General features: G+C 51.5%; 14 protein-coding genes across 14 annotated transcripts; 6 read left to right on the top strand and 8 right to left on the bottom strand.

Moving 5' to 3' along the window:
- Positions 1 to 544: 544 nt before the first annotated feature.
- Positions 545 to 2114, top strand: EURHEDRAFT_461100 (glycoside hydrolase family 76 protein; the record flags this gene model as incomplete). The annotated part of the gene is made up of 4 exons (XM_040784700.1): positions 545 to 659; positions 743 to 987; positions 1040 to 1489; positions 1542 to 2114. The coding sequence occupies 4 exons, from the start codon at positions 545 to 547 to the stop codon at positions 2112 to 2114; spliced, it is 1383 nt and encodes a 460-aa protein (XP_040636892.1).
- A 711-nt stretch (positions 2115 to 2825) lies between these two features.
- zrfD (putative plasma membrane zinc ion transporter) lies at positions 2826 to 4977 on the bottom strand. The gene is made up of 4 exons (XM_040782522.1): positions 4620 to 4977; positions 3535 to 4569; positions 3384 to 3483; positions 2826 to 3336 (listed from the first exon to the last, which is right to left on the bottom strand). Exons 1-4 carry the CDS (start codon positions 4870 to 4872, stop codon positions 3078 to 3080), a joined length of 1647 nt encoding a protein of 548 aa, XP_040636891.1. The 5' UTR covers positions 4873 to 4977; the 3' UTR covers positions 2826 to 3077.
- Positions 4978 to 5310: 333 nt separating this feature from the next.
- EURHEDRAFT_460985 (glycoside hydrolase family 75 protein) lies at positions 5311 to 6039 on the top strand (the record flags this gene model as incomplete). Its single annotated transcript, XM_040784690.1, has 1 exon — positions 5311 to 6039. One exon carries the CDS (start codon positions 5311 to 5313, stop codon positions 6037 to 6039), a length of 729 nt encoding a protein of 242 aa, XP_040636890.1.
- A 257-nt stretch (positions 6040 to 6296) lies between these two features.
- EURHEDRAFT_404647 (NAD(P)-dependent alcohol dehydrogenase) lies at positions 6297 to 7292 on the top strand (the record flags this gene model as incomplete). Its single annotated transcript, XM_040780327.1, has 1 exon — positions 6297 to 7292. The coding sequence occupies one exon, from the start codon at positions 6297 to 6299 to the stop codon at positions 7290 to 7292; it is 996 nt and encodes a 331-aa protein (XP_040636889.1).
- Positions 7293 to 7420: 128 nt separating this feature from the next.
- EURHEDRAFT_404646 (uncharacterized protein) lies at positions 7421 to 8619 on the bottom strand (the record flags this gene model as incomplete). Its single annotated transcript, XM_040780326.1, has 2 exons — positions 7421 to 8364; positions 8424 to 8619. The coding sequence occupies 2 exons, from the start codon at positions 8617 to 8619 to the stop codon at positions 7421 to 7423; spliced, it is 1140 nt and encodes a 379-aa protein (XP_040636888.1).
- A 260-nt stretch (positions 8620 to 8879) lies between these two features.
- Positions 8880 to 11109, top strand: EURHEDRAFT_414772 (putative isoamyl alcohol oxidase). The gene has a single exon (XM_040782521.1). It carries the CDS (start codon positions 9301 to 9303, stop codon positions 11002 to 11004), a length of 1704 nt encoding a protein of 567 aa, XP_040636887.1. The 5' UTR covers positions 8880 to 9300; the 3' UTR covers positions 11005 to 11109.
- Positions 11110 to 11416: 307 nt separating this feature from the next.
- Positions 11417 to 12370, bottom strand: EURHEDRAFT_461034 (formate/nitrite transporter family protein; the record flags this gene model as incomplete). The annotated part of the gene is made up of 2 exons (XM_040784695.1): positions 11417 to 11925; positions 11974 to 12370. 2 exons carry the CDS (start codon positions 12368 to 12370, stop codon positions 11417 to 11419), a joined length of 906 nt encoding a protein of 301 aa, XP_040636886.1.
- Positions 12371 to 13639: 1269 nt separating this feature from the next.
- Positions 13640 to 14728, bottom strand: EURHEDRAFT_517135 (uncharacterized protein; the record flags this gene model as incomplete). Its single annotated transcript, XM_040786537.1, has 2 exons — positions 13640 to 14652; positions 14704 to 14728. The coding sequence occupies 2 exons, from the start codon at positions 14726 to 14728 to the stop codon at positions 13640 to 13642; spliced, it is 1038 nt and encodes a 345-aa protein (XP_040636885.1).
- Positions 14729 to 15000: 272 nt separating this feature from the next.
- EURHEDRAFT_168390 (GFA family protein) lies at positions 15001 to 15808 on the bottom strand. The gene is made up of 3 exons (XM_040777833.1): positions 15752 to 15808; positions 15508 to 15704; positions 15001 to 15321 (listed from the first exon to the last, which is right to left on the bottom strand). The coding sequence occupies exons 2-3, from the start codon at positions 15655 to 15657 to the stop codon at positions 15064 to 15066; spliced, it is 408 nt and encodes a 135-aa protein (XP_040636884.1). The 5' UTR covers positions 15658 to 15704; positions 15752 to 15808; the 3' UTR covers positions 15001 to 15063.
- Positions 15809 to 15814: 6 nt separating this feature from the next.
- On the bottom strand, positions 15815 to 16165 carry EURHEDRAFT_461169 (Dabb family protein; the record flags this gene model as incomplete). Its single annotated transcript, XM_040784704.1, has 2 exons — positions 15815 to 15960; positions 16012 to 16165. 2 exons carry the CDS (start codon positions 16163 to 16165, stop codon positions 15815 to 15817), a joined length of 300 nt encoding a protein of 99 aa, XP_040636883.1.
- Positions 16166 to 16563: 398 nt separating this feature from the next.
- EURHEDRAFT_414769 (fungal specific transcription factor domain-containing protein) lies at positions 16564 to 18903 on the bottom strand. The gene is made up of 6 exons (XM_040782520.1): positions 18832 to 18903; positions 18171 to 18555; positions 17938 to 18092; positions 17714 to 17884; positions 17314 to 17655; positions 16564 to 17251 (listed from the first exon to the last, which is right to left on the bottom strand). Exons 2-6 carry the CDS (start codon positions 18486 to 18488, stop codon positions 16723 to 16725), a joined length of 1515 nt encoding a protein of 504 aa, XP_040636882.1. The 5' UTR covers positions 18489 to 18555; positions 18832 to 18903; the 3' UTR covers positions 16564 to 16722.
- Positions 18904 to 19244: 341 nt separating this feature from the next.
- Positions 19245 to 20534, top strand: EURHEDRAFT_404641 (uncharacterized protein; the record flags this gene model as incomplete). The annotated part of the gene is made up of 4 exons (XM_040780325.1): positions 19245 to 19370; positions 19559 to 19886; positions 19963 to 20188; positions 20234 to 20534. 4 exons carry the CDS (start codon positions 19245 to 19247, stop codon positions 20532 to 20534), a joined length of 981 nt encoding a protein of 326 aa, XP_040636881.1.
- Positions 20535 to 22117: 1583 nt separating this feature from the next.
- On the top strand, positions 22118 to 23312 carry EURHEDRAFT_505192 (uncharacterized protein). Its single transcript, XM_040785828.1, has 2 exons — positions 22118 to 22333; positions 22413 to 23312. Exon 2 carries the CDS (start codon positions 22416 to 22418, stop codon positions 22980 to 22982), a length of 567 nt encoding a protein of 188 aa, XP_040636880.1. The 5' UTR covers positions 22118 to 22333; positions 22413 to 22415; the 3' UTR covers positions 22983 to 23312.
- EURHEDRAFT_167939 (uncharacterized protein) lies at positions 23147 to 24772 on the bottom strand. Its single transcript, XM_040777832.1, has 4 exons — positions 24251 to 24772; positions 24063 to 24202; positions 23807 to 24015; positions 23147 to 23755 (listed from the first exon to the last, which is right to left on the bottom strand). The coding sequence occupies exons 1-4, from the start codon at positions 24616 to 24618 to the stop codon at positions 23312 to 23314; spliced, it is 1161 nt and encodes a 386-aa protein (XP_040636879.1). The 5' UTR covers positions 24619 to 24772; the 3' UTR covers positions 23147 to 23311.
- Between the last annotated feature and the right edge of the window lie 179 nt (positions 24773 to 24951).

Below are 24951 nucleotides of genomic sequence, written 5' to 3'. Positions count from 1 at the left end.
AAACATTCGAGGTGCTGTCGTGGTCTTAAACAGCATCTTACTCTAATCCGGATGTTCCGCAGCACAGCCACCGTGGAGGCACCAAGCTTTAGGATGGAGCATCGGCCATCGTCTCAAGTGGATCGCGTCCTACGCAAAGCATGACAAGTCTTTTTTCTCATTTCGGCCTTCATATGGCTCGGTGTTATGCCATACTATCAAAATCGCTCGCCAATGACCAGGCAATTTCGCTTCTTCTCATTTCCGGTGTCTTTCTTTCCGGTCCTCGAAGCCGGATCCGGTATAGCGGCCAGTGTCCGTTGTAACGAGATGAATCAAGCTAGTACTAATGCCCGGAGGTCGTGGAAAAGACTATTGCTTTAGACTAATAATATGCCATGGTCTCAATCATGTTCTGAGGCTAGCCATGGGAGAAATTGGTTGCCTCGCGATGCCATTCGCCGGGTGTTCGGCGCCCCCTGATGTGCCGGCAGCCTTATCTACTTTCATTCCCCGTCGTGTTCGCCGTTGTATTTCTTCCTAAGCTAAGCCTTTGTCCGCTGTCATGCTAAGAACACGCCAAGGTTGGCCTTGCTCGAGGGCTCTACTGTTTCTCCTGCTGCTGTTGTCGCTGTGTGTACCAGACGTGCGGGCGATTGATCTCAACATTGATGATGAGCGTGAGTGTTCCGTGTTGTCGTTGCAGATCTTGGGGGTGAGATCTTCGTTCCGCCATGCTAATGCTTGGTCTTTTGTCGTTCAGAATCGATCAAAGATGCGGCCAGCACGGCTGCATATGGGATGATGACCCATTATCATGGCAACGAAACGGGGCAGATTCCTGGAAAGCTACCCGACACATGGTGGGAAGGAGGTGCCATGTTCATGACCCTGATTCAGTACTGGTACTTCACCGGCGATACCACCTACAATGACGAAGTGTCTGTCGGTATGCAATGGCAGTCTGGCGACGGCGATTACATGCCAACCAACTGGAGTACATATCTGGTAGGTGGCCGAACAGCACTATCAGCATCAATCCTGGTCTAATAAGTCCCAGGGAAACGACGATCAAGTATTCTGGGGTCTGGCCGCCATGACCGCCGCCGAATTGCAGTATCCTGAAGTCGACGATGGTTATTCCTGGTTGTCCCTAGCGCAGGGCGTCTTCAACACCCAGGTTGACCGGTGGGACAGCAGTACCTGCGATGGAGGATTGCGTTGGCAGATCTACGCCTACGAAGCCGGCTACGACATGAAGAATACCATCTCCAATGGAGGATTGTTTCAGCTGTCCGCCCGTCTCGCGCGCTATACAAACAACGACACCTACGCCGACTGGGCCGAAAAGATCTTTGACTGGGCTGCCTCGACCCCGCTGATAAACAATAGCACCTGGAATGTGGCCGACTCGACCAACATCGAAGACGATTGTACTTCTCAAGGAAATAACCAATGGTCATACAACTACGGTACAATACTAAGCGGTGCAGCGTACATGTACGCCTATGTATGTCACCCCGTTCAGTTGCTTCACCCGTGCCAGAAAACTGACTATCCAGACCAACGGCACTGCCAAAACCAAATGGCAGAACGCGGTTAACGGCCTCGTCAATGTCACCTTGGACACCTTTTTCCCTGCGAAATATGACTATGTCATGTCAGAAATCTGTGAGCCCAACGAAGTCTGCAACAACAACGAAATTCTCTTCAAAGGTCTCACGTCCGCCTGGCTCGCCTTCGCCTCTGTCCTCGTCCCGTCAACGTCGTCGCAAATCCTCCCCAAGCTCCAAAGCTCTGCCGAAGCCGCCGCCGAAGCTTGCACGGGAAACAGCAACAACACCTGCGGAGTCCGGTGGTATACCAGGACATGGGACGGATGGAGCGGCCTTGAGGAGCAGATGAGCGCGCTGAGCGTGTTCTCGTCGAACCTCATCACCACCAAAGATTCAACCCCGGTCACCTCGACCACCGGCGGCAATAGCACCAGCAACCCGGCCAGTGGCACAAATGATAAGAACGCGCAGGGTCAAACATCGCCGGCCGTAACGACCGGCGACCGCGCAGGTGCAGGCGTTCTGACAGCTGTGTTCGCGTTGGGATGGCTCGGCATGATGATATGGCTAGTAATATGAGTTTTCCATTTGCTTCATTTTTTTTTTTTTTTTTCTCAGCGTTCTTGCATTGTTTTCTTTATATCTGTACATAGTAGATCTTCAACGCTATAGAGCCGTTCGTGATCGTGGCCGACGATCAGAATGATTTGCCCGAGTGAAAAAAACGCTCATCTCCCGGTGGTCGATGCTCTGCCCGAGATTGGGATCACCGCCGTTTTTGAAGTGCCTTGACACTCGTAGGATGGTTTATATCTAACACACTTGGTACATCTGGCGTGGGAGTGTGTTGATATTGCTTCACCACCGGATGTCTGTACTAGGCATGGTAATATAAGATCCCGAGAATAGTCATCGTTGGTATAGCTTGACTGCATCAAACCAACCTATGGAATTCAACATACTCCCCCAGAAGCGTATGTGTTGGCTAGTGGATTCGCGCCCTCGTGGACCACTCGGATACATCAATGGCCCCGATATGCGAGTATTCAGGGGCGTACAGGTGTATGCGACCGTCAAGCCAGGCTCATAAACCCAGCATTCGTTCGAATCGTATTCTTCCAGCGTTTCCTACGCACATTTTCACAACGAAATTGATCTCCCTGACTGCTCTGTTGACAGAATGGGCGATGCCAGTTTCTATCTAACAGCAGCAAATGCATGCGGTCCTGATAACTGGGGCTGAAAGTCGAAATGCAATTGGAGCAATACCTCTATTGAAGGTTTGGAATACTCTCACCGAGCTATAGTATGTATATTTTTGCTTGTTAAGATCCCAAGATGTTCTGGAGTATGTACAAGCGCACATAAATATACAGAATGAACTCCCCGATTCCCCCAACAGCAACTTCTTCCTTCACGGTCTATCCTGACCTCGAATCTACGTTTAATACTGTACCACTCAGACTCACCGGTACTTGAATCGCCCAGCCAAAAAAGATGCAAACGACTGATGCGAGTCGTCGATGTTCAGCGAGAAAGGCTTTACGCCCAAGCTCCGACCAAACTCATGCAGAATGCACCCAGAAAGACCAGAATGCATGCAATCACCCTCTTCTTTCCCCGGAGCACTTTCCAGCTCTCATCACTAAGAAAATCCTCCGACATCAATTCGACCAGCGATGCAAAGATCAGCAAGCCAGCCGAGATGGCGTTCATAGTGCCCACCAGGAGCAATCCGACTTCCGAGTTGGGGCTGTACAGAGTGTGCGTGGCGAGGCCGATCGCTTGTCCAAGAGGCGTTCTGTACACATTAGCATGCGTCAATTGCAAAGATACCGATAAACATACGTGCATCCATATGCGAGAGACATAACCCATGGCTGGTAAGCCTTTCGTGGCCAGTTCAGCGACGCAATCCGGGCGCCCAACGCCAGTCCTTCGAAGCTCTCTGCGCGAATTAGCAAGCCAGCTCTCTCATACAAAAAAGAAATGGACATACGGTGAAATACAATGGCAATGAGCAGGATGACAAACGAGTTGCCAACAGACACGCTGAGGGACATGCCGATAAACACACTGTGAAAGAGGATTCCCATCTCGAGCAAAAAGACCTGCATCACTGATTTCTTGTCTTGCAATTCTGGCGACAGATTCAAGGTATCATCGTCGCTGCGCTCGGCATCCTGTTCGACAGCTTCTGTCTTTCGTTCCTCCCAGCCCTGTGGAGACTGCTCGGGGGCTGATGGAACCCGGGTGATGCCTTCATGATCCTCCCCCATCCCCTTGATCGATCGGCTCATGCTGGAAGAGCGTCCGACGAGCGGTCCCAAGTCGCTCAGGTGTCTGCCATCCAGCATCGCTGCCGGAGCCCGTGGATTGGCGGCTGAATTAGGCGGCTCCGTGACGTCGATCCGAGGCACCTGAGGGCTACTTCGGCGAACCGGCTCGGTTGGTGGTCGACAGCAATGGCGCGCGGGGCTAAACACCATTTCAATCACTGTGACGAGAAAGATGCCACCCAACGCAATGGCCCCGGGCATCGCGGGGTAGTCCGTGGTCCAGAACTTCGACAGGCATTGGTCCCCCAGCGAGGTAAATGCGGTCGGAAGCAAGTGGACAAACGCCGTCGCAATCAACACTCCGGTTCCGAAATGGGTGACGAAGAAGAGAAACGAAGGCGGAATGCGCAGACGGGGAAACCAGACGGCAAGAATGGGAAAGGCGCAGGCCAACGTCGACACGGACAAGATGATGAACAGACCCGCGACGTGCAGCGGAAGATTGTACTCGTCGCCATCGACGCCGCCTTCCTCGCAGGTCGACCGTTCGGGGAGACGTCGTGGAGGTGGCTCCAAGTTGACGATTCCGGCACCGTTTGTTGGGTATCGGATATGGGAAATTACAGTCGATGCGACCGCAACAGACAGCAGCCACAATGCCCATTCTTTGGCCGTCTGCCATGTTCGATTGGTACTATTTGATAGTCTGTTCCCTGGTGTAGCAGCATAGCTGCTGATCGGGGAAATGGAGCGTCCTGTGGCCGTTAGCATTGTCGTCGCATTCCGCGGCAACGATGACTTTTACCTGACAAAGTCAGAGACGCTCCCTGAGGATCAGGTCTTTTCTTCTCTCGTCCTGAATCTCTAGCAGCCGTTATTCCTCCTTCATCCCAACCTGCAAAGGTCACTCCGACCAGCCCCGCGCGGTCCTGCAACTCCCGAGCGTTGGAGATGCCGTTCAGGTCTTGGCGGGTGGTGAGATCGAAGGCAAGATAGGGCGGGTTCTGGTTCCAACCGGGATGGACAAGGTCATCGTCGGTGCGCGAGGGACAGTTCATTGTGTATAGATTTGTCTGAAATGTCGTTGTGCTGTCGATGTCGATGTTGACATTGGAGCAACGCTTCAAAGGACCGTGGTGATTAAATCCAGAATGACTAATTCTTGGCACGACAATCTTTAATTTATACAGGAGAAGGCAGAAGCCTTTTTGATTCTTCTATTCTTTGGTGTCCCGGGTTCGCCCGGGGTCTGGCATAGAATGCTGCAGAGTGCACATTTTGCTGTTGTATGGCCGGCCATGCGTGCCATACTCGGTCATCGTGATCTATACAGCTGAACTCACGCTTGAAGAAGCATGACCTCACAAACAGTCAAGCCATGTCGGCATCATTTCTCGCACAGATTGACGCGATGTGGTGTGTATATAGTACGCAGTATGCTACTATGCGGGTACTTTCCTTGCAGGCTGTCGCACGCCTAAACGAGCAATTGCAGCATGAAATTGCCCATCATCCTGGCGACTCTGGCCACCTGCATGGCCAGAGATATCCCCTCCAACTTGCAGCGATTCTACGATTCGGTCAAGATTGCGGGACCATGCACCGGCGACGATCTTTTGCAGGGCGGCTTCTTCGACCAGGACGATAGCACCGACGAATGGAGTTACTGTGACAGGAACTTCACCGGGCGTGGACTCTACATCAAAGGCCCAGGCACGGATCTAGCTAACATGGACATCGACTGCGACGGGGACCAGCAAAATGCTGATCCGCGCTGCCTGGGATCGAGCGACACCCAGCCCGCGACGGCCTTCAAGCGCCAGGTTCAGCGGCTCTCCAACATCACCGATCTGAACGCTTCGATCCACCCTTATGTTGTGTTGGGAAACGTTGGGGACATGACTTTCGATCCTCGCGATCACGGCATCGAGCCGCTTAGCGTGGTGGCCGTCGTCTGCGGAGGCCAGCTGGTCTACGGCATCTGGGGCGACATCAACGGAAACGACGGCATGCCTCTGGTGGGCGAAGGGAGTCTGGCGCTAGCGACGGCGTGCTTCGGAGAGGGCATGGACGGCGACAATGGGCACGACGAGGCCGATGTGCTGTATCTTGCATTTTCAGGGCGCAATGCTGTGCCGCGAAACGCTAATTGGGCTGCGAGGAATTATGAAGAATTCGAAGCGAGTATCGCGGCCCTCGGTGATGCATTGGTGGCCCGAGTGTAATTGACTTTTACTTTTTTCTCCTGTTCAGCTGGTTCTGGTTGGGGGTGAAGTCATGCTCACTTCCTCGGTCATTATTTGTAATTCAGCTAACCGGTTGCAATGATATCATTTGCTGCTTTCGGAAGGACAGTAGAGTAGGAATGTGCATTATTTTCGGGGGGTTCTCGTCGCTCTATAAATACCTTGTTCCCCATCCTCAAGGTCCTTAGATCTCTGGATCAATAACAATTGATATTCTATTATTCCCGAAATCCACCATGGGCTACGATTTTACCGTCTTCAAGGGATCCCCCGATGGATCCATCCGCGAAACCACCGCCCACCGCGATGACCTCACCGGGGACCAAGTTCTCGTCAAAATCAGTCATTCCGGCGTCTGCTTCACCGATGTCCACTACCGCAAGGCCGACATGGCTCTAGGCCATGAAGGAGCCGGGTCTGTCGCTGCCGTCGGCCCCAACGTCAAACACCTCAAAAAGGGAGACCGTGTCGGCTGGGGCTACGAACACGACAGCTGCGAACAATGCCGTCAATGCTTGACCGGCTGGGAAACCTTGTGTTCCGAACGCCAGATGTACGCCAGCGCCAATTTGGACCAGGGTTCGTTCGGCACCCACGCCATCTGGCGCGAGGCCTTCCTCTTCCGTGTTCCGGACGGTATCAGCAACGAGGACTCGGGCCCCTTGATGTGTGGTGGATCGACAGTGTTCAATGCCCTTCATGTGGCAGAAGTCAAATCCACCGCACGCGTGGGAATTGTCGGCGTTGGAGGCCTTGGCCATCTGGCCATCCAGTTCGCGGCCAAGATGGGCTGCCAGGTCGTCGTCTTCTCCGGCACGGACAACAAGCGTGAAGAAGCGAAGAAGCTGGGCGCTGCTGAATTCTATCCCACCAAGGGCGCCAAGGAATTGAAGATTGAAAAGCCCGTCGACCACCTGATCGTGACGACGAGCAGCCAGCCCGACTGGAACCTTTATATTCCCGTCTTGGCTCCCGGGGCGAGCATCTCGCCGCTGTCGGTCGCTATGGAGGATTTCAAGTTCCCCTACATGGGCCTTTTGTCCAATGGTTTGCGGGTGTTGGGCTCCATCGTCGCCGCACGAAAGGTGCACATGGATATGCTTGAGTTCGCGGCCTTCCACGGCATCAAGCCAATCAGTGTTCGATACCCGATGACGGCTGAAGGGATTCAGGACTGTCTAGATACCTTGGAAGCAGGCAAGATGCGCTACCGGGGTGTTCTCGTTGTTTAATCTATATCTAAATACCATGGGCAGTATATATCACGACAATGTACCTAATGAATGAAGCGTAACTCATGATCATAAATGCTATATACCTAATACAACTGATATGTTCTATGGCTTTGGGATTAGTGATTTTACAACGGCCAGTTCCGACTAGAAACAGGCTCTGCATTGCCAATATCAGACTTGTCCTCAACCTCTTGGTCTAACCCCGTCGTTACTGCAATCCCTTGCAGCTCGATATCGGAGAGCTGGTGGCCTTCCAGATCTCTTTCATAATTGCAGAACTGAGTAGGTGGCATTGTCGTCTCTCTTGCGGATGATTTCACCGTGGTGGTATGGTCCAGTGGTCGGGGATCAAAGTATTTGTGCAGGTCAGCTGGCGGCGTCGGCATGGACGGTCGGCAATATCTGCCGCTGGAAGGATGTGAACGTTTGCTATTACTGGCGGAGCGCATACGGCCTAAAATGCCCTGGAGCAATGGTCTCAACAGCGGCAACGAACCGGTGATGATGGCGACGTTGATCTCGAGCACGGTCCAGATGGATTCGAGGGCACTGGACGAGGCCAGGTCGGTGACGACGAACCTGCGGAACTCAATGAGGCGAAGCAGACTGAAGATGCAGACCAGTCCGCCCAAGGAAAAGACGAAGGTTACGGCAAACTTTTGTCTCATGGTGATTCTCAACCGCCAAACCACCGGAATGGGCAGGCACAGGATAAACACATCCTCGGCCAATGCCAACGATCCCATGCACTGGAAGAATTCCCGTTGATGTCTCATACAGTTTCCATTCAAATCCTTGTCGTAATAATACTGGACCGGCCAGCATTGAAAGATATTAACCAGCAAAGCCGCTACTGCCCAGCAGGTGACGAATGCAATCAGGCCCATTGTAAACGCGCGATAGAAGGTCAAGGTTCCGAGCAGACGGCGGAGAAAGACGATGATCGAGATCTTGATAAACGCCATTGATGGCGCCCAGAACTTCTGGATCATCCAAGAACCGAATTGAACGCGACGACGTTCATCGGGGGGCAGGGTGCGAGTCGGCAAGCCGACGCCATTAAAAGCGGCTGTTTCCGTCAGTCGGTTGCGATCAATATAGTAGGGTTGTCCAGAGAATTAAACTGACTATAAACGACAAAGACAGTAGCGCCATAAGAAATCAGCACCCCAATCCCCATAAGCACGTCCTCCAGCTGCCATTTCCTTGTTCCTCCCACTCGCCGAGCAAACAGTCGTAAGAAATAGATGATGGTAGCGACGCCGGAGCTCACAATGGGCACAATGGTGAGGACATTTTTCCAATAGGTGTTTTCTTTATACATGATCAATGGCTGATCAATTTAAAAGAACGGAATCAGTTGGTGATGTTCATGCATTCATTTTATTTCGCTTTTTTCTTCTTTTCCCCTTTCCCTCCCCTTTGTGTGGATTTTTCTGTCCCTCGAGGGAGGAAAAGCGAGAGTAAAAATGGTTGCCATTGAGGAACCGCAGCGCAACAAAGAGAGTTTTCTCGTTGGCAATTGTCGGTTGCCTCGGTCCCCTAGCCATGGTTCTGTATAACTTAATATCAGTTTTCAGAGCCAATATTGGGGCTTGTTTTGGATCCACGCCGCCGAGAATTTGCCTCGATACGGCCATACTAGCATGAACCGTCTCGGCATATAGATCTATAATAGGACCGTGTTATTGTATTCAAGTATGCACTGGGGTATGGAGCGTGCAGAATTCGATGCGGGTGCTCAATTAAATCTCGGGCATAAGAAATACGGCGTATATAATGCATCTCACCACCACGTTGGCTGAACTTCGGTCGTGTCCACTCAGTTCCTCCGGCAGGCTCTATGAAAAGTCTATCGGACTCGGAACAGAGAGAGGGGGAAATTAACTTATAGAACGTTTTGCCTGAGGGATTATTTCTTGGTTCCATTCCCTCTCTTATTCGGGCTTCCCTAAAACTCAACTGCAGACTCAATTTTGTGGCTGGATTGACAACATTTGCCATCATGAGACCAGCATTATTTCTCGGCCTGGCGTCATCTGTTGCCAGCGCTGCCAATATATCTTCGTGGTCGACCTTGAATGCCTCTGTTCATGGTCATCTGCATGAGAACAAGCCATTGTCGCTGCCTTGTTTCTCCAGCTACAATGGCCGTCCGTTCGCGAGCGATGCCGAGAAATGTGCGATCGTCCAGGACAACTACACCTCGCCGGAGTTACGGGGAGCTGTTCCGAATGGATACATGAACAACCAGGATGAAATGTGCGCATCCAATCCGCGGGACCAGTGCCTGCTGGATAACAACGATCCCTCCAATCTTTCTCTGATCCGGAATCACACCTGTGCCCAGGGCAATGTGCCCGACTATTATATCGACGTGCATGATGCACACGATGTTGTTCAGGCCCTCCATTTCAGCAACGCCACCGGCGTCCCACTCGTGATCAAAAACACCGGCCACGACTACCTCGGCCGTAGCAGCGGAAAGGGTTCTCTCGCCCTGTGGATGCGAAACCTGAAGAAGCTGCAGTACAATGCCAACTTTGTTCCTACCGGCTGTCCCGCCAACGCCTCGTCCTCTATCAACAACACCGTCACCACTGGCGCCGGTACTATCTTCGATGAGGTCTATCGCTTCTCCGACCGTCATGGCATGACCTTCATCGGTGGTTATTCTTCCTCCGTTGGCGTCTCGGGTGGCTGGCTTCAGGCTGGTGGTCACTCCGTCCTCTCCCCCGTGTATGGTCTTGGTATCGACCGCGTTGTCGAGTTCAAACTCGTTACTCCCGATGGCAAGCTGCGCATCGCCAATGCCTGCCAGAACCCCGACCTCTTCTGGGCCCTCCGCGGCGGCGGCGGTGGTACCTTCGGCGTCGTCCTCGAAAGCACCCACCGCGTCGAGCCGAACATGCCTCTCACCGCGGCATCGATCAAGTTCCCCAAGATCGACAACAATGTCTTGCCCTTCATGGATATCGTCGTGAACAACTCTGTGCGCTGGGCACACGAGGGTTGGGGCGGTCACATCAAGGCCAACTCGCTCATCAACGTTTCGCCTCTCGTCTCCGTCCAGCAGGCCAGCCAGTCGCTCGCCCAGGTCGCTAATTACGCCCGCTCGCAAAACGGCACCGTCCTGATCAAGCGCTATCCCTCCTGGCAGGCTTTCTATGACGCCTTCGTCGCGGCCAATGCCGTCACTGTTGGAAACGTTCACTTAGCAGCTACTCGTCTCATTCCGCAGTCGGTTTTTGCCTCCGCCGACGGCCGCCGCGATCTGATGGACTTCTTGGATTACCTCGTCTCCTCTGGCGGTGACCCGTACATCCCCGTTGTGCCTCCCGTGCTGTACAACGAAACAAGCCCCAAGGACACCTCTGCCACTCCCGCCTGGCGCAAGTCCATCTGGTCCCTCGGCGCCGGCACCGCTTTCGCCTGGAACAGCACCCTCTCCGAACGCCAGAGCAAGATCGCCCACGCAAACAAGGTGACCGCGATGCTGGAGGATATCACCCCCGGGAGCGGTGCGTACACCAACGAGGCCAACCCCTTCACCGAGGACTGGCAGGAGGCCTGGTGGGGTAAGGAGAATTACCAGAAGCTTCTAGCCATCAAGCACAAGTACGACCCGTATGAATTGATGAACTGCTATAAGTGCATTGGGTGGAAGGAGACTGAGGCCCAGGGTGGTTGCTTCTCTGCTCTTCCCTAAAGCGTTCTATGTACATAATAATACCTATATACCAAGTTAATTTGCTACCTTGTTTGTAGCGTTGGTCATAGATCTTATTCTTCTTCTCTTTGGGTATATATATTGGGAACATGCACGACAAAGAACTCGGCCGTCCCACAAAGTGTTCTTCAACACCAACTATCAATCGATCTAGCGAAACCCAAATTCGATGCCGGAACCAGGCAAACTCCAGTTAAAAATGGACCCAAACCATTGATCGAAGCGCTGGCAGCGTAGTGGTAATACCAGTCAGTGCTTGGTTTTACAGTACCATATGAAAGTGTTCAGCATCATATGTTCAGAGCTATCATTCAGCATTACATTACATTATGGTAGGATTAAGCCCATTATACACTCCGTACTCATAAGTCAGACCAATCAAGCGGATGATCTAAGCAGTAGCAGAGATCATACCAGCCCTAGCCTCGATGTCGTCCTTATGCGGACCTCCTTGGCCGTTCTCAGACTGGCTCTCGTCCTGTTTTTGCTTGACGAACGGAAGTTTCTCAACCTCCATAAGATGCATGTACCAAAAGTAGACGCTGCAGAACAATGCACCCCCGACAATGTTTCCAATCAAGGCCGGGATGATACCTTTCCAGATGTACAGCCCAACGCTGATCTCCGGTGCACCGAGGAAGATGGCCATGGGGATGAGAGTCATGTTGGCGACAACGTGATCGAATCCGAGCGAGACGAAACCGAAAATAGGCCACCAGATGCCCATCACCTTCGAGGAGAGATCACGGCCTTGCAAAGCAAAGTAGCAGCCCATACTGACGAGCCAGTTGCAACCGATACCGCGCAGGAAGATCATGTGGAACTCGGGTGTAACTTGTTTCTTGTTGGCGTACGAGATGACTTCGGACTTGTAAGGATCGGCTGAGAAAACCCCTCCGTCTGCTCATGTTAGTTTGGAATCGTGTTATTTCTTTGGGCCCAACGTACAGCCAAAAATAAGCGCCATGACAAACAGAGAACCAGCCAGGTTTCCCCAGAACGTCACAAACCAGTGCACCAGCATCCGCCACCAGGACAACTTGCGGTTCAGAACAGCAACGGTGGTGAACAGGAACGAACTCGTGCACAGGTCGGCACCACAGAGGATAATCATCGCCAATCCATACGGGAAAACCAGCGAGCTGAGAGTACGAATCAATCCACCAGCATTATCTTGGTACCAGGCGGCGGCGTTGGTGCTCAGCAACGTTCCACAGGCAAAAGCCAACAAACTGCCCGCGAAGACAGAGCTGAAGAACACCTTGTCTAACCGACTGTGACCTTTCAGAGCACCGATACGACTGACCGAAGCCACAACCTCGTCGGGTGAAAGGGCGTCAAGCATTTTGTGTATTCAATGTGTCGTCTATTATTCAGTTCGTTCAACGCTAGCAACAAAAAAAAATTGAACGATCGAGACCAGCTCGACTGAAACGTAGATTCGTGAATCGTGGAGAGGATACAAAGGGAAAGCAATCCGGGTACGGACACCCTTATATCTCTGCCGGGGGCTGCGCCAATGCAACCTGCAAGGTCAGCATTTATCTTTGTCCAATGAACAGCGTCCCAGCCCGACTTTGCGAGCCGGAGCACACATGGCCTTTTTCGCATCCTGCATGAATAATCACAGATCAGCGTTCCTAATTTGGCCCTGGGGCTGACTTAGTGCATTTTGATCTCAATACCGACCACAGCGGCTATCGGCCCGGCCTGACAAGTGAGTCAAATTACGGACGATCATTGGCCCGGCCCCAAAATGGTGTCCTCGAACTTTTCCACGGAGTACGAGGGCTTTGCCGGAAAGAATTCTTTCCTTGGCTGTTGCATTCCAGTGGTTCATGATATCCACTGCGCGGCATTTTTCCGTGAACATGTTCGCCCCGTCTCGCATCCACCGGAGGGGCCCATCTCTCCCATCCAGGATCCGAGTGGACCGAAAAAGTTCACCGCAATTTGTGAAAAGAAAGCACGGACTCGGCTTAGAAAGCTTGAAAAAGCTTCTTTTTCATAGTCGGCCCGGACGACGGACGATGGGAGGGGGCAATGAAGACACTCCGGTGCACCGCGGTTGTCGGTTATGTCTAGTGAGAGTGAGTGTAGGAGCACTATGTTGCACTATTCCAGATGGTGTTCCGTATTGCATGAGTAGTATACGTGGTGGACTGACCTAACGATGCACAAAGACGATATTGGAATGGTATGGATTGTCACTGAGACAAGACACTGCGCAACTGACTGCACGTAGAATATGACAGCTTATCTATCTGCTGCACATCGAGTCAGTTCCCGGTCAAATCTGATCTGGAAATGGCACAACCACGAGTATCCTAGTCAACTACTGTACTTGAATGCGTGCGATGTGCTCTAGATGTCCACGTCAAACCAGTACTCCACACGAGCAAGTGGTAAAGAACTGCCGGCTGAGATTCAGCGCTGACGTTCAGAGCATTTCCTGATTGAGAATCTCTGAAGATTGATAATTGAGCAGCTGCGGTATCGGCCTATACTAGTCCCGAGCACAGTCGGCCAGCGATGGATACCCAGGGAGACCGGATATGGTTGACTTGTACGGGGTAAGAAGTACTGAGTACGGAGTACAGAGGTAGATTGTTGCTCATTCCATATAAGTGGTGTGCTCCATGAGATGGTTCTCAAAGCCAGTTCCGTCATCCGCTGAAACCACAATCCACATCACTTTTTGTACAATCCGATGCTCGCGCTTTTCCACGCGGTGCAGACGCCGTTCACTCTGTTGGACTTTACGTGTGACCTTTTTCTCCTTCTCTCGGCTAACTCGCTGCAATTGCTTGTCTAACTTCTTCAATTCCTTTTCCAAATCTTCTTGAATCCACAGTTGACCTTGATTCGACTCACCCAGAGGACCCGACAGCCGTTCGGCCGCCCGGATAGTAGCTTTTGCCTTGGCCGATTCCAACTCGTCGGCTTGCCGATTGAGCTCCCTTTCAACCGATTCGGCTTCGCTGACTTGTTTGGCGGCCTTTTCCCGTTTGCCCCGAATTATACTGTTCTGCCTCTCCGAAAAGAACCGTTCCTGCTTCTCCGACGCTTGCTTCAACCAGTTATCGGACGATGGTCTCCCGGGGTCGAATGTCAGAGGCATCACGTAGTCTTTCAACGCTTCCATTCGCCGCAGCTGTGGATCATATTCCCTCCCCTTTCCCTTGTCTGTGTTGGTGTCATCCAGATCCTCGAACCGCTCATCCTCCCCGGCAGGCCGAAGCTGCAGCACAGTCCGCGGAATTCCAGCTGTATGCATCATCTCCCACGTTTTCAAGATCTGCACGCGAAGTCCCTTGGGCTTGAATAGTTCCGTATTGGCTAGTCGCAGGTACGCTTCGGTGCGCATTTGCGACAGCTTAATGGACCCGTATTCCGCTGCGATCGTGACGCCCAGCCCGACGATTTGTGTTTCCAACAGCGGCATAAAATTCAACACATTCCCAGACACACTTATAGCTTGCAGGTACGGATCCGCTAGCCAGACTTCGTTCAGGCCGTCAACGAAAGCGATGAAGTCGGAGCGAGTGATACCGTGGGGGAGGAGATCGGGGGGGTATGCGCGGGCAAAGGGACGATAGATGCTTCCGTGGTATGTCTGCGCAGTTTCTTCCTTCTCATTAGCCTCCATGTCTTTGGGGTCACTGCTATTGGACTCACGAGGGACGACACATGGCTTGGGCATTCGAGCCGACGGGTCATCGTCGGTCTGGTTATGGATCAATCCGGGTTCTGGTAGTAGCGAGTATGGTGGAAGGGGTTCATCTGGCGTTAATTCATTGCCAGTGCCATGTTGCCAGTCGTGAACTGCATCGTGGACAGCATCGTGGACAGCATCGTGGTGGTGGTTGTCCATCTCTGTTCGGGCGATGGAGAACGTCGGAGGTAGCGCGGCGATAACACTCTCGCTGACTCATCACTATCTACGGTTTTCCCAATGCGGATACTATAAGAGTATGTACCAGAGTACAAGTACTTCGCCCTGAACGGTGTCTATTATTTCACTTTTCTCTCCACTGTCTAACTCTTCTTTTCCAGCGTTTCCCGCAATGCGTCCACCCACCCGAGCTTTCCCTCCGCGAAGATCTCGCCTCCCGGTTGCATTCGTTGTCCGCCGTCGAGGAGGATGGTCCGGATGATGATGCGATCGCCCATGACGGCCTGATGGTGGTAGATGTGCGAGGTGCAGGTTGGGCAGAAGTAGCAGTGGACAGGATTTCCGGAGGCGCCGGTGTAGGTGTAGACTCTGGGTTGCCCAGTGAGGATGCGTAGTTGGTCCTGTGGTCGTCATTATCATGGTCATTATTATTATCATTAGTTTCATTATCGTGGTCATCAGGCTCTTCATGCTCATAATGAAGGTGTTCATCATCGCCATGATCATGATGTTCATGGCCCTCATTTTCATCCTGATTCAGCGGTTACAGGAGTGCTGGGGGGATAGTTCGGATAGAAATGCCTTACCTTGTGAATGATCTGGTTCATCGAGTACGGCCCTCCTCCCAGTTTCCGACAGGTATCGCAGTGGCAGAGAATATGTTCCGGGTCGGTAATCTCAGCTGTCCAGACACATGATCCGCAATGGCAGCTGCCGTTGTAGGTACCGGCGCGCATTGCAGGTTTCTTCGCTGGAGGTCCGAATAGAACGCCATCCCGAATGTCTATACAGTTAGCAGGTATATTAGCATCGCAGACTGGGCGACAGTACCGATCACAACTGAATCATCACTGTAACAAGTCAGCGCGAATCATTCACGGGTTACACGAATGCCTACATCAATGGCGCTGCATTGCGCGAGAACTCCAAATGCACTGGGTCCTCCGTCAGATAGTAATCCAGGTCCGCCTGGTTCTCAAACTCCAGTACAAAACCATGCGTCAACCCCTTGTTGAATTCTTCCCAGCTGCGATTCTTGCCTGTTCACGGTCAATGCCGGTTCCTCCTTCCGTATAGTCCAACAAGCTTACCAGCCTTCATGCTCTTCATGTATGGTTGCTTGGTGTCCGGCTTGACGCATTTCGATTTTAGCGCCATGAAAATATCAAAGTGCTTCTCAAAGTCGCTCCATGTTATGTCCGGCTTGTACTTGAAAAGCACAATGTGTGTGATCACCTCGGTCATGGTTCAATATGTATATCCGGCAGTTCGCAGACTCAAATTCGCACAATTGTGACAACTCCAATTGACGCTCGAATGGCGCAACCTGCCCAGCTTTAAATAATCTCTCCCCGGCCATGACCGCGAGCTCAATTACTGTCGCGACAAGCACAATTGCATCAGTTTCAATCGCAAAAGCGGCCAGAATTGCTCTTTTGGTTGCAAAAGGCAATACAATGCGGAGGGAGTGGAGCTGAGCTGCTGGGGAACGACAATGCAGGGAAGTATTCCCCGCGACAACCTCTCAGCTAGTCCAAAAGAGAAAGGAGACCAATGCAGCACGCGGGAAGGGAGAAACAATAGGTCAAGGATTCGGCTCTTTGTCGAGGACGCTTTATATATGTATAGCACTGAAATAGCCACCAAGGTATTGGTCTACACTCAACGGTCGATGCCTGGAGATCCAATGGATATATAACGCTGACTTCATTATGCAGATAGACCACAAGAATATTAATCTAGATTCAAGTGCAACCAAAGAGACATTTAACCGAAAGTCGTAAATAAGCGTAGCTCATAAATCATAAAGATTCCCAGATTGGCTGGAGTTGTTCATCATCCTTCCCGTCGCCAGCCCCTTGTGTGAGTCGATACACCGCACTCAAGTACAGGCTGCTGGATTGCATGCGCTGCTCATCTCCCCAACGCGTCTTTTCAAATTCCCGGAGAAGCTCATGAGTGCCCTGCGGGAGAAGCACCCTCATGCTCTGTGCGGCAAGCTGAATCACTTGCAAAACTCCCCGAGCCAGGGCGAAATGGCGACCAAAGTCCCGCGCAGCAGTACACAACGTGACAAACGCCTGGCTGTTTTCCGGAAATTCCAATCCTTCAAGTATTGACAGACAACCGACCGCCACACATTGTATCGTCGACTGGTGCATGCGTTCGACGCCCCATTGCTGACGGTGGATGTCAAACAAAGCGGCAATATTTCGCACGGTGGCAAACCGACGGCCTTGGTATTCCTCCACGCTTATAGAATCATCGTTTCCGTGAGCTTGCGATCGAAGGATGCTGTAAAGCTGTGCGCACGCCGTATAATAAAACAAACTTAGGAATGTTTGTCAGTACATGAAACTGAAGAGTCGACCGGTACAAGGGAGTAGACGTACTGTAGAGAGAGTATATGTGGTACTGTTCTCTCCCCCACACGTAGACAATCCGGCAGATTGGCATACCAGCCTTGGAGCTGGCACTCGATATTCCTGCCAATGGCCGACACCTGTGACGGCGAAGTTATATTCTCCGAATCGAAAAATGTCCGAGTAATATTGATCATTATGCAACACAAATCGCACCACCGATGAAACGAAGAGGATAAATGGCTTGGTATCGGGTCCATTTGCTTGGGGTACGGTGTCCAGATTTCGCTCGCTTTCTCGTGATTCATCAAAGGTCGGGGGCGTTGTGGAGGTTCCATGTCGACATGTCTGAGTGTGCACAGATTGACCGTGCTAGAAAAGTTAGCCTTTTCTTGCACACATTTTCACCAGAAGAAGGATATGGAGTTACCAGCAGATATTGAAAACACCCCACAGCGTCTCATTGATGGCATCCTCCATGATCCGTACCGATTCCTGGTCTGTCGGTCGGTAAGGATGCGATATATCGTATTCTTTGGCTGCCCGAATAGCCATATCCAGGTACATCCATCCAATGTGGCCTTTCCCCATCATTGTAATGCTAATGCGCGGATTAGCTGGCATAGTTGTCGAAGATACAACCAGACAACCCACCGTACAAATAGGGTAATTAGACCTTGTATTGTCGGGAGGCTGACTTGTTCCTCCTCTTCCTCTTCAAACAAACGCAACGTCTCCTCATGAAAATGGTCGCCTCTGGATATCATCTCGTCCGGAACCGTGAATACCTCGCAATAGTCCGAATAAAGCTGTAATCCCGAAGAAAGAATGAGTTTCATTCGTCAGTCTCCATTACGCCTGTTCAGAAAGCCGTCATATTTGCGTACACTTGTCTCTGCGAGAATGGCATTCACCAGGAATGGTGAGCAGAACTCACAGTCCAGTTGACCGGCCTGCATGTCCCGGATGAAAAGGTCCCGGTTAACCCAACGAAACCAGGGATGGCTCCAGGTGAGCCATATCGAGATCAGATGGGACACCAAATCGTCGTCGTCGGTCACGGTCGTCCAAGGCTTCGCGGGGACACGGTAGATGGGAACGTCGACCAAACGCTGGATGGGCATCACGCATCGACGCGGACGAGCGTAGGATTCTTCTTTCGGTATCCGTGCAAGATGATTCTGAGTTTCGACAACTTCGGGCATCCTCTCTACCTCCTCCGGAGAGAACTGCCGCTCGAGGAAGAAGCTAATTTCATCGAGGGACGCGTTGCTGCGGATCAAATTGATCAGCTGACAGGTGCGTATACTCTGGTCATCCTTCTTTAGGGTTTCAACCAGGTTTAACAGCAGGCGTTCGGCATCCTCAAGCTGCTCAATCCTGCGCTCCATGGCACCTTTACGGCGCATGTCGCTCAACACGTTCGTTTGGCAATCAATGCCGTTGATGACACAGTAATCACATGGAGGGCCACCGCGACACTGACCCCGTCAGAATAAGCCGTAGCAGAGGCCCAGGGGAGAAGAGAAAAGAAAACACGGGCCATACCTTGAGTTTCTTCTGCTTACATATCTCACAGGCTGTCGTTTTGTGCTTCCGGAGGGGCAGAGAAGTCTCTTCCGATGGACCCTGACCCGATGGGGGATGCCCGAAAGGGGAAGCAGTCAGAGTTTCGTCGCGGCCACCTCGAGGAGCTGGAGCAATCGGTCGTGGAGGCCACGGCCGGAGTGGATCAGACATCAAGAGGGGGAGCGCGTATGTCGTAGTGTTATTCAAAATTCTATGTACTCTGTAAAGGGAACAATCTTTCGACATAGATATATCCATGTGCGTATATTGAAACCCTCTTTTTTTTCTCCTTTCCTCGCCCTCATCAAGCCAGCAGATACAAATCTTCTCTCACTGCAGGTGGGCCAGCATGTGGTATCGGATTGCCAATCAGCAGCCAACCGCACTCAACTATGCGCTGCAGTACTAATGAATCCTCCACCGTGATCTGTGGATGCGCCCATTCTGGACATGACCTTTGTTTGCTGGCTCTCACTTCCGACAGGCGCGTGCTCGGCAAATGGCCAATGAGGATAGAGGTATGTTAGGGGAAAATACATCCCCCCCATACGGTTCGATATTATTGGCTGTCTGGATCCCATCAAGGAAGGTAACTGGGCAGCCTTGGAAAGTGCTTTTGGTCACACGGGGTTAGCCCCGTATCGGGGCTTGTTAGACTCGCCCGGGCGCGCTTCGGGATGTGTAATGCTGTTCTTGGTAATTATAGACGAAAATAGCACTTTTCACAACACCATTCTGTGGTGTTTTGCCATTTGCGATTCACGTGGGACGTCACTCCAGATTCCCTGGAAATGGTGCCGCAGATGCCCGTGGATCTGGTATTCGCCACACCTTGTGCCTTAAGCTTAAATCCTCGAAATGGAAGGCGCTGGTTCACCAGTCTGACAACTTGTCGATTGCCAGAAGTACAGCAAAGACGTTCGTGACCAGATCGAGGCCGGTGGACCACAGCCCTCCACCGCCAAACCAAACCCTCATCTCATCCCAAGAGCCCCAACTATACCTAACCTCAACCCCCGAGGAAATGAGAAAATGTCCTGAACCCAGGAACAATCCACACCCCCCCCCCCCCCCCCCCCCCCCCCCCCCCGGCGCTCCTGCGTCTCCCAGTTAATGGCCGACCACGTCGTCTCCGAATTTCACGAACTGCGCTCTTACAAAGTCGGCCTACTTCACAAGCTCGGCGGTACAACGGCAGGCATCCGTACCACTTTGCCCAGCACCTCGTCCACATCATCGGCCATGTGCTCGCCGATATCCACTGCAGCGAAAAACTCGGACGATGGGCCATGCTTCCACGAAACAGATTGAACGCCAAGGAAAAACCTATTCCACCGTAAGTATATCAGAAGAAATAACGGAAAATGAACCCTCTCTTCAGATTCCGAGCTAACATGTGCGTATTGCCAGCGGTACGGGCATCCGAAGAAAGGTACTCCGTATTTGCCCACAGTACATCTCCTTCTGCCATGCACCCTCTTGTTGGGATATTCCGAATCGTTCGACGCCTTTTGTGCTTGATTCGCCCAAGTATAGCAAAGTTGTTATACGAGATACGTCCTTGTCCAGTCAGCATCCGCCTAGCACCTGCTCGTCGATCGCTGCGACATCAGACCGGAGCCCTCGAGTCAGTGTACCGCAGCATTGCGACGTTTTGTAATTTTATGTCGCCATTGCCTTAGGACGACTTGTGGCAAACATTCGCATCCGGCTTGTGAGATCAGGTACACTTTTGCCACCGGTGCGAATTGGAGATGTCCGAGCTTTGTAGGCTTCGCGCCGTGTCGTATCATCGACCCGAGAAAATAACTCTCCATGGCTTTCAGAAAACGAGACAAGCAATGCTTCCAAGCTTTCCAAGCACTGCTAGTTCCGCAACCTCGCCTATGCGCACTCGTCGCTGAACAATTGCCTGTGCAGACTTCTTTCTGAAAGGGATTCAAATCTAAAATGTAAAAAGTCTGCATAGAATGTACTGTTGCTAGGCTCGAGGTCGCGTCGCCAAGGTGCAGTGCCCTGGACTGCTATTCCCTATGTCGCGGGTTCCAAATCGGTCTTACCTCAACAAACAGGAAAGCTTTGGGCGTGATACATTATCCGGAATAGGACGATCATCAGGGGTCTAAGGTAGCCAGGCAGGAGTCACTATTCGCAGTATGACCGAATCAACAGTGCGCAGAATCACGGGAGAAGCGGTCCATGACTGAAAGAACCTGCAACTTTTTTTCAAGAGTTAATTGAGTTAGCAGGTAGTCTCGTAAAAGTCTTCATGGAGGAAAAGAAAAAGAAGAAAATACCAGAAACCTTCTCCCCAATCTGATTGTGATTCTCTCAGCGCGCAGCAACCCCTCCGGAGCAGTCCACTTTTGGTCCGTTAGGTTTAGACTGGCGATATCCACGTCCTCATGAATGTGTTCAATCATCCACCATGTTAAACCGTGACATTTGGAAGCAAATTGAAGCGTGTGCATGCTTCATCGTGTGTTGCAAAAAGGAAGTCCTCTGTGCAGGGCTGTCGTGTCAAGGCGGAATGTGACTTTAGAGACCACTCCTTCCAAGTTTCCGCCAATTCCAGGGGCCAGAATGACGTTTCTGCGGTAAATCTGGAAACCTGATACTGATTCGTCCGGAAGTATCAGGCGAGTCCAATCAATCGAGCCGATGGCGGAGTGGCCACCACGCGAAGGGGCCGCCAACCGGTCTCACTCTCAGATCTCGTGGCATGTCTGGTGAGGTGTTGTGAGATCATAAGGACGTAGTCCAAGGTCTCCTCAAAACGGACAGCCTCATTCCATGGCAGTACTTGCTGTTACACTTCTCTACTGCCGTTGTATGCTCACTGTCGGATTCGTTGACAGATACGGAGAATGCTATATAGACAGGCAGGCAAAGAGGCGAGACTAAGACGCAGTAGAATCAGTCTATCTTCTCCCACATCGACTCCAACCTCTGCAAGCACGCCATATTCAAGTTAAATGCACAACTATACCGGGGGTATTCAGTGTGCAACTGCAGACTGAGCGTATAATCCATGTAGTCTCGGTCCACCGTAACTTGTGCCATTACTGAAATACCGTGCATTGAAGATCGAATTGCGTGGTAGCAGTACGGAATGCTCCGTATGCATAGAGATTCAGCATGAACTTGAAATTTCACAAAAATGTTTTTGTATTTCTAAATTGGATTGTACGATATTTCATGTAGTGCATAAGAACAATAATGATTGCTCAATTATATGCACGACAGCTCTTGCCTATTTGGGACAGCTACTCAGGTACCGCCCACAAGCTATTGGTAAATTACTCACCGCCTCAACATACTGCCGGGTTTTCTGTTTCCGGATGCGATCCATCAGCTCAAGTTCTCTGCTTCGTAGCTGTCGCTACACTACTAGACCACCAGTGGCCGTCAATCGCGTCCAGCACTGTATTCGGAAAAATATTACAACTTCCCTCCTCCAAGCCAGTTGCTTCATCCTGCCGTGAGTCTTCTGATCTACAAGTGCCTGAACAGCCGCGCAAACTGTCGTAACACTTGCTAACCAGAGTCCTGATCCTCAGACAATGCGCGTCCCCGACGATATCGCACAAGAAGCCGAAGAACCCCGAAAGCGAACAAGAGTCGGCTCTGTTAACCGTCAATGCTATGACTGGATGGTCATCACCGGAAACTGCCACTATGCGCGAGACCAAGCCTCGTTCAAGACGTACCGGCCCGTGTCACGACAAATAAAAAGCAACATTTTCAATCCCTTCGATGAACTACAAGTGGCAGGAATAGGAACGGTGGAATTGGAGCTCTGCAAGAGTCCGCAAGACCTTAGCTCACATACCGTTCTCCTGGAGAATGTACTGCATATCCCCGAAGCGGTTTGCAATGGTTTCAGTCCGTTACTGTACGGCACCAGCATGTCATGCAATGAGGATTGCTGGGTTGGTGGTGATACCATGGGAAACCCGGTCTGGTTCAGTACACCTTTTGCTGGAGGGACTAAGTTAGCCCTCGCAGGGAACCCGCAAGGAGAATCCGAGATGATCCAAGGGCGCTACTATACGCTCTGTTTACGCGTTAGTCCGGAAGAGTGGCAGTCGATATTAACACCGGACGATATGAATGGGATGGAGTCATGATCTTGTCCGTTTGGGCGCCTCTATGTGTATCTAATGTAAAATAACACGAGTTTGATGTTTATCAAAGCTTGATCTGACCTAACTATAGCCCATAATTCTAACCGACAATGACTCGATAGATGCGGGCCAAAATGCTCTATATGATTACCATGTATTCGTTATCAACACTGGTATAGTTCTGTAATGGGTATATCGAACAAAAGAAAGCCCTAAATATGCATCCTCCGTGTAGCTGGCCTGTATCCGGCCTGAATCAATCACCAACCATATAACGCCTATGCCTTTTTAACCCAAACAAAGGAAAGTTTTTTTTTTTTTTTTTTTTTTTTTCAAACCATATTTCTCGCCTTACTCTGAACGATGGTCTCATGGACCACCTTGATTCCGTCCTGACTGCGCTGGCTCACCGCATCCCAATCCTGATCATGCATATTCGACTCGCAAGTAGGCGGGTGTTGTCTGGATGTCGGCAAAATCATTTGTTCATCATTGTTTATAGTATTGGCCCATTGGCTTTCACCAGGGAGGGAGAGCGGATGGCGGAACTTCTTGCGACGGCTGTGGTCCGACTTGTCGGTATGGTATCGGTTCTCTGATAGAGGATGGGAGAGGTTATCAGAGGTACTGCCGCCAAAGGACGAGAGGTAGCCGTTGGCACGGCGAGCAATTCGGCGGACAACGGGGTAGATCATGGGGATGTTTCCAATGACGACGGCGACGAATGTTTCTCGGCAGGCCCAGCTACCGGCTTGTTGGGCGCCGTTGGCACCGGCCTAGTTTGTCAGTTTACGGGCAATACAGGGTCAAGGGGAGGGGAGACGTACCGTGACGATCAATACACAGCGCAGAATACCAGCGGCCATGACGAAGAAACCACCGCTGAAGAGGACGAGAAGTTCACACTTTTCCCACCAGGGGAGACGAGCTTTGAAGAGCATCGGAGCAGGAATGCTGATGAGGTACAGATCTGTGGCAACATTGAGAGTGACAGTCACGAAGACGTCGATTGAAGATACGGCAGGCTGACAGTAATCTGCATATGTCAGAAATGATCAGATGGAAAGGATATGGTTGACATACTGCCTGGGTCGGGATATATTTGCCAGTTCTTATGCATAGGATGGCATCCAAAGAGAATCGAACAGATGACGGCGATGTACGTGACGCCAATGAAAACATAGGCCAAGCGCACACGGAGATGCATGTTCATCAACCCAGAACTAAAGAGTCAGCATCGTCGTGGCCTTTGCATCCTAGTCAACACTCACGTCAGACGCGAATAAAACACCGCCATACAGGTCTTGAGCAGCCATAACAGCAGCGTATACAAGGACCAGCCCATAACCTGCGTCTTCGAACCCCCTACACGCAAAAGGAACTCCTCAGAGTCCGGACTGAGGGCGAGCCGCTGGGCGTCCGTCATGGAATTATTCGCGAGGCCTTTCCATTTCGCCCCAACGCTATATGCAGCGCCGGTTTCAAGGCCATAGACCACGGCCGCCAGCGGCATGAGATAGTCATCAACTTGAAAGTTGCGGATGCCCACCATAGACAACCGGGCACCGGTGCGTATCACAATGACTACCACCGCCAAGCTCAGAAGGGTAAACGCCTCGATGGTAAAGTTATCGGCCATAGTGAATCAACCTGACTGCGGCAACAAACAACGGGCGTTTTCAAAAGGTTGACATCGAAAGAGCATTTCAAAACTTAAAACCGCGGGCTTAAAGCCAGGGGAAATTTACGAAAATATAACTGCTGCAGAAAACCCAGCAGACCCGCCTGGAGGGGATGCCGGAAATGATAGATAAACGGTGCTAATCTTGGTGGAGTTATAGTAGAAACAGCTAGGGTGAAGAATTTCTGATGTTCCGCGAGAGCAATCACAAAATCTAGAGTCCCGGGAGCAGAGCCGGACGATGAACCGGTAGCCTCGTTAGCCGAGATGTCTGTGCATTTTCATTTGCAT

Source organism: Aspergillus ruber (genome assembly GCF_000600275.1).
Source record: "Aspergillus ruber CBS 135680 unplaced genomic scaffold scaffold00023, whole genome shotgun sequence".
NCBI lineage: Eukaryota > Fungi > Ascomycota > Eurotiomycetes > Eurotiales > Aspergillaceae > Aspergillus > Aspergillus ruber.
The sequence above is the reverse complement of the archived record's forward strand: the minus strand, read 5'-3'. Positions and strand labels throughout refer to the sequence as shown.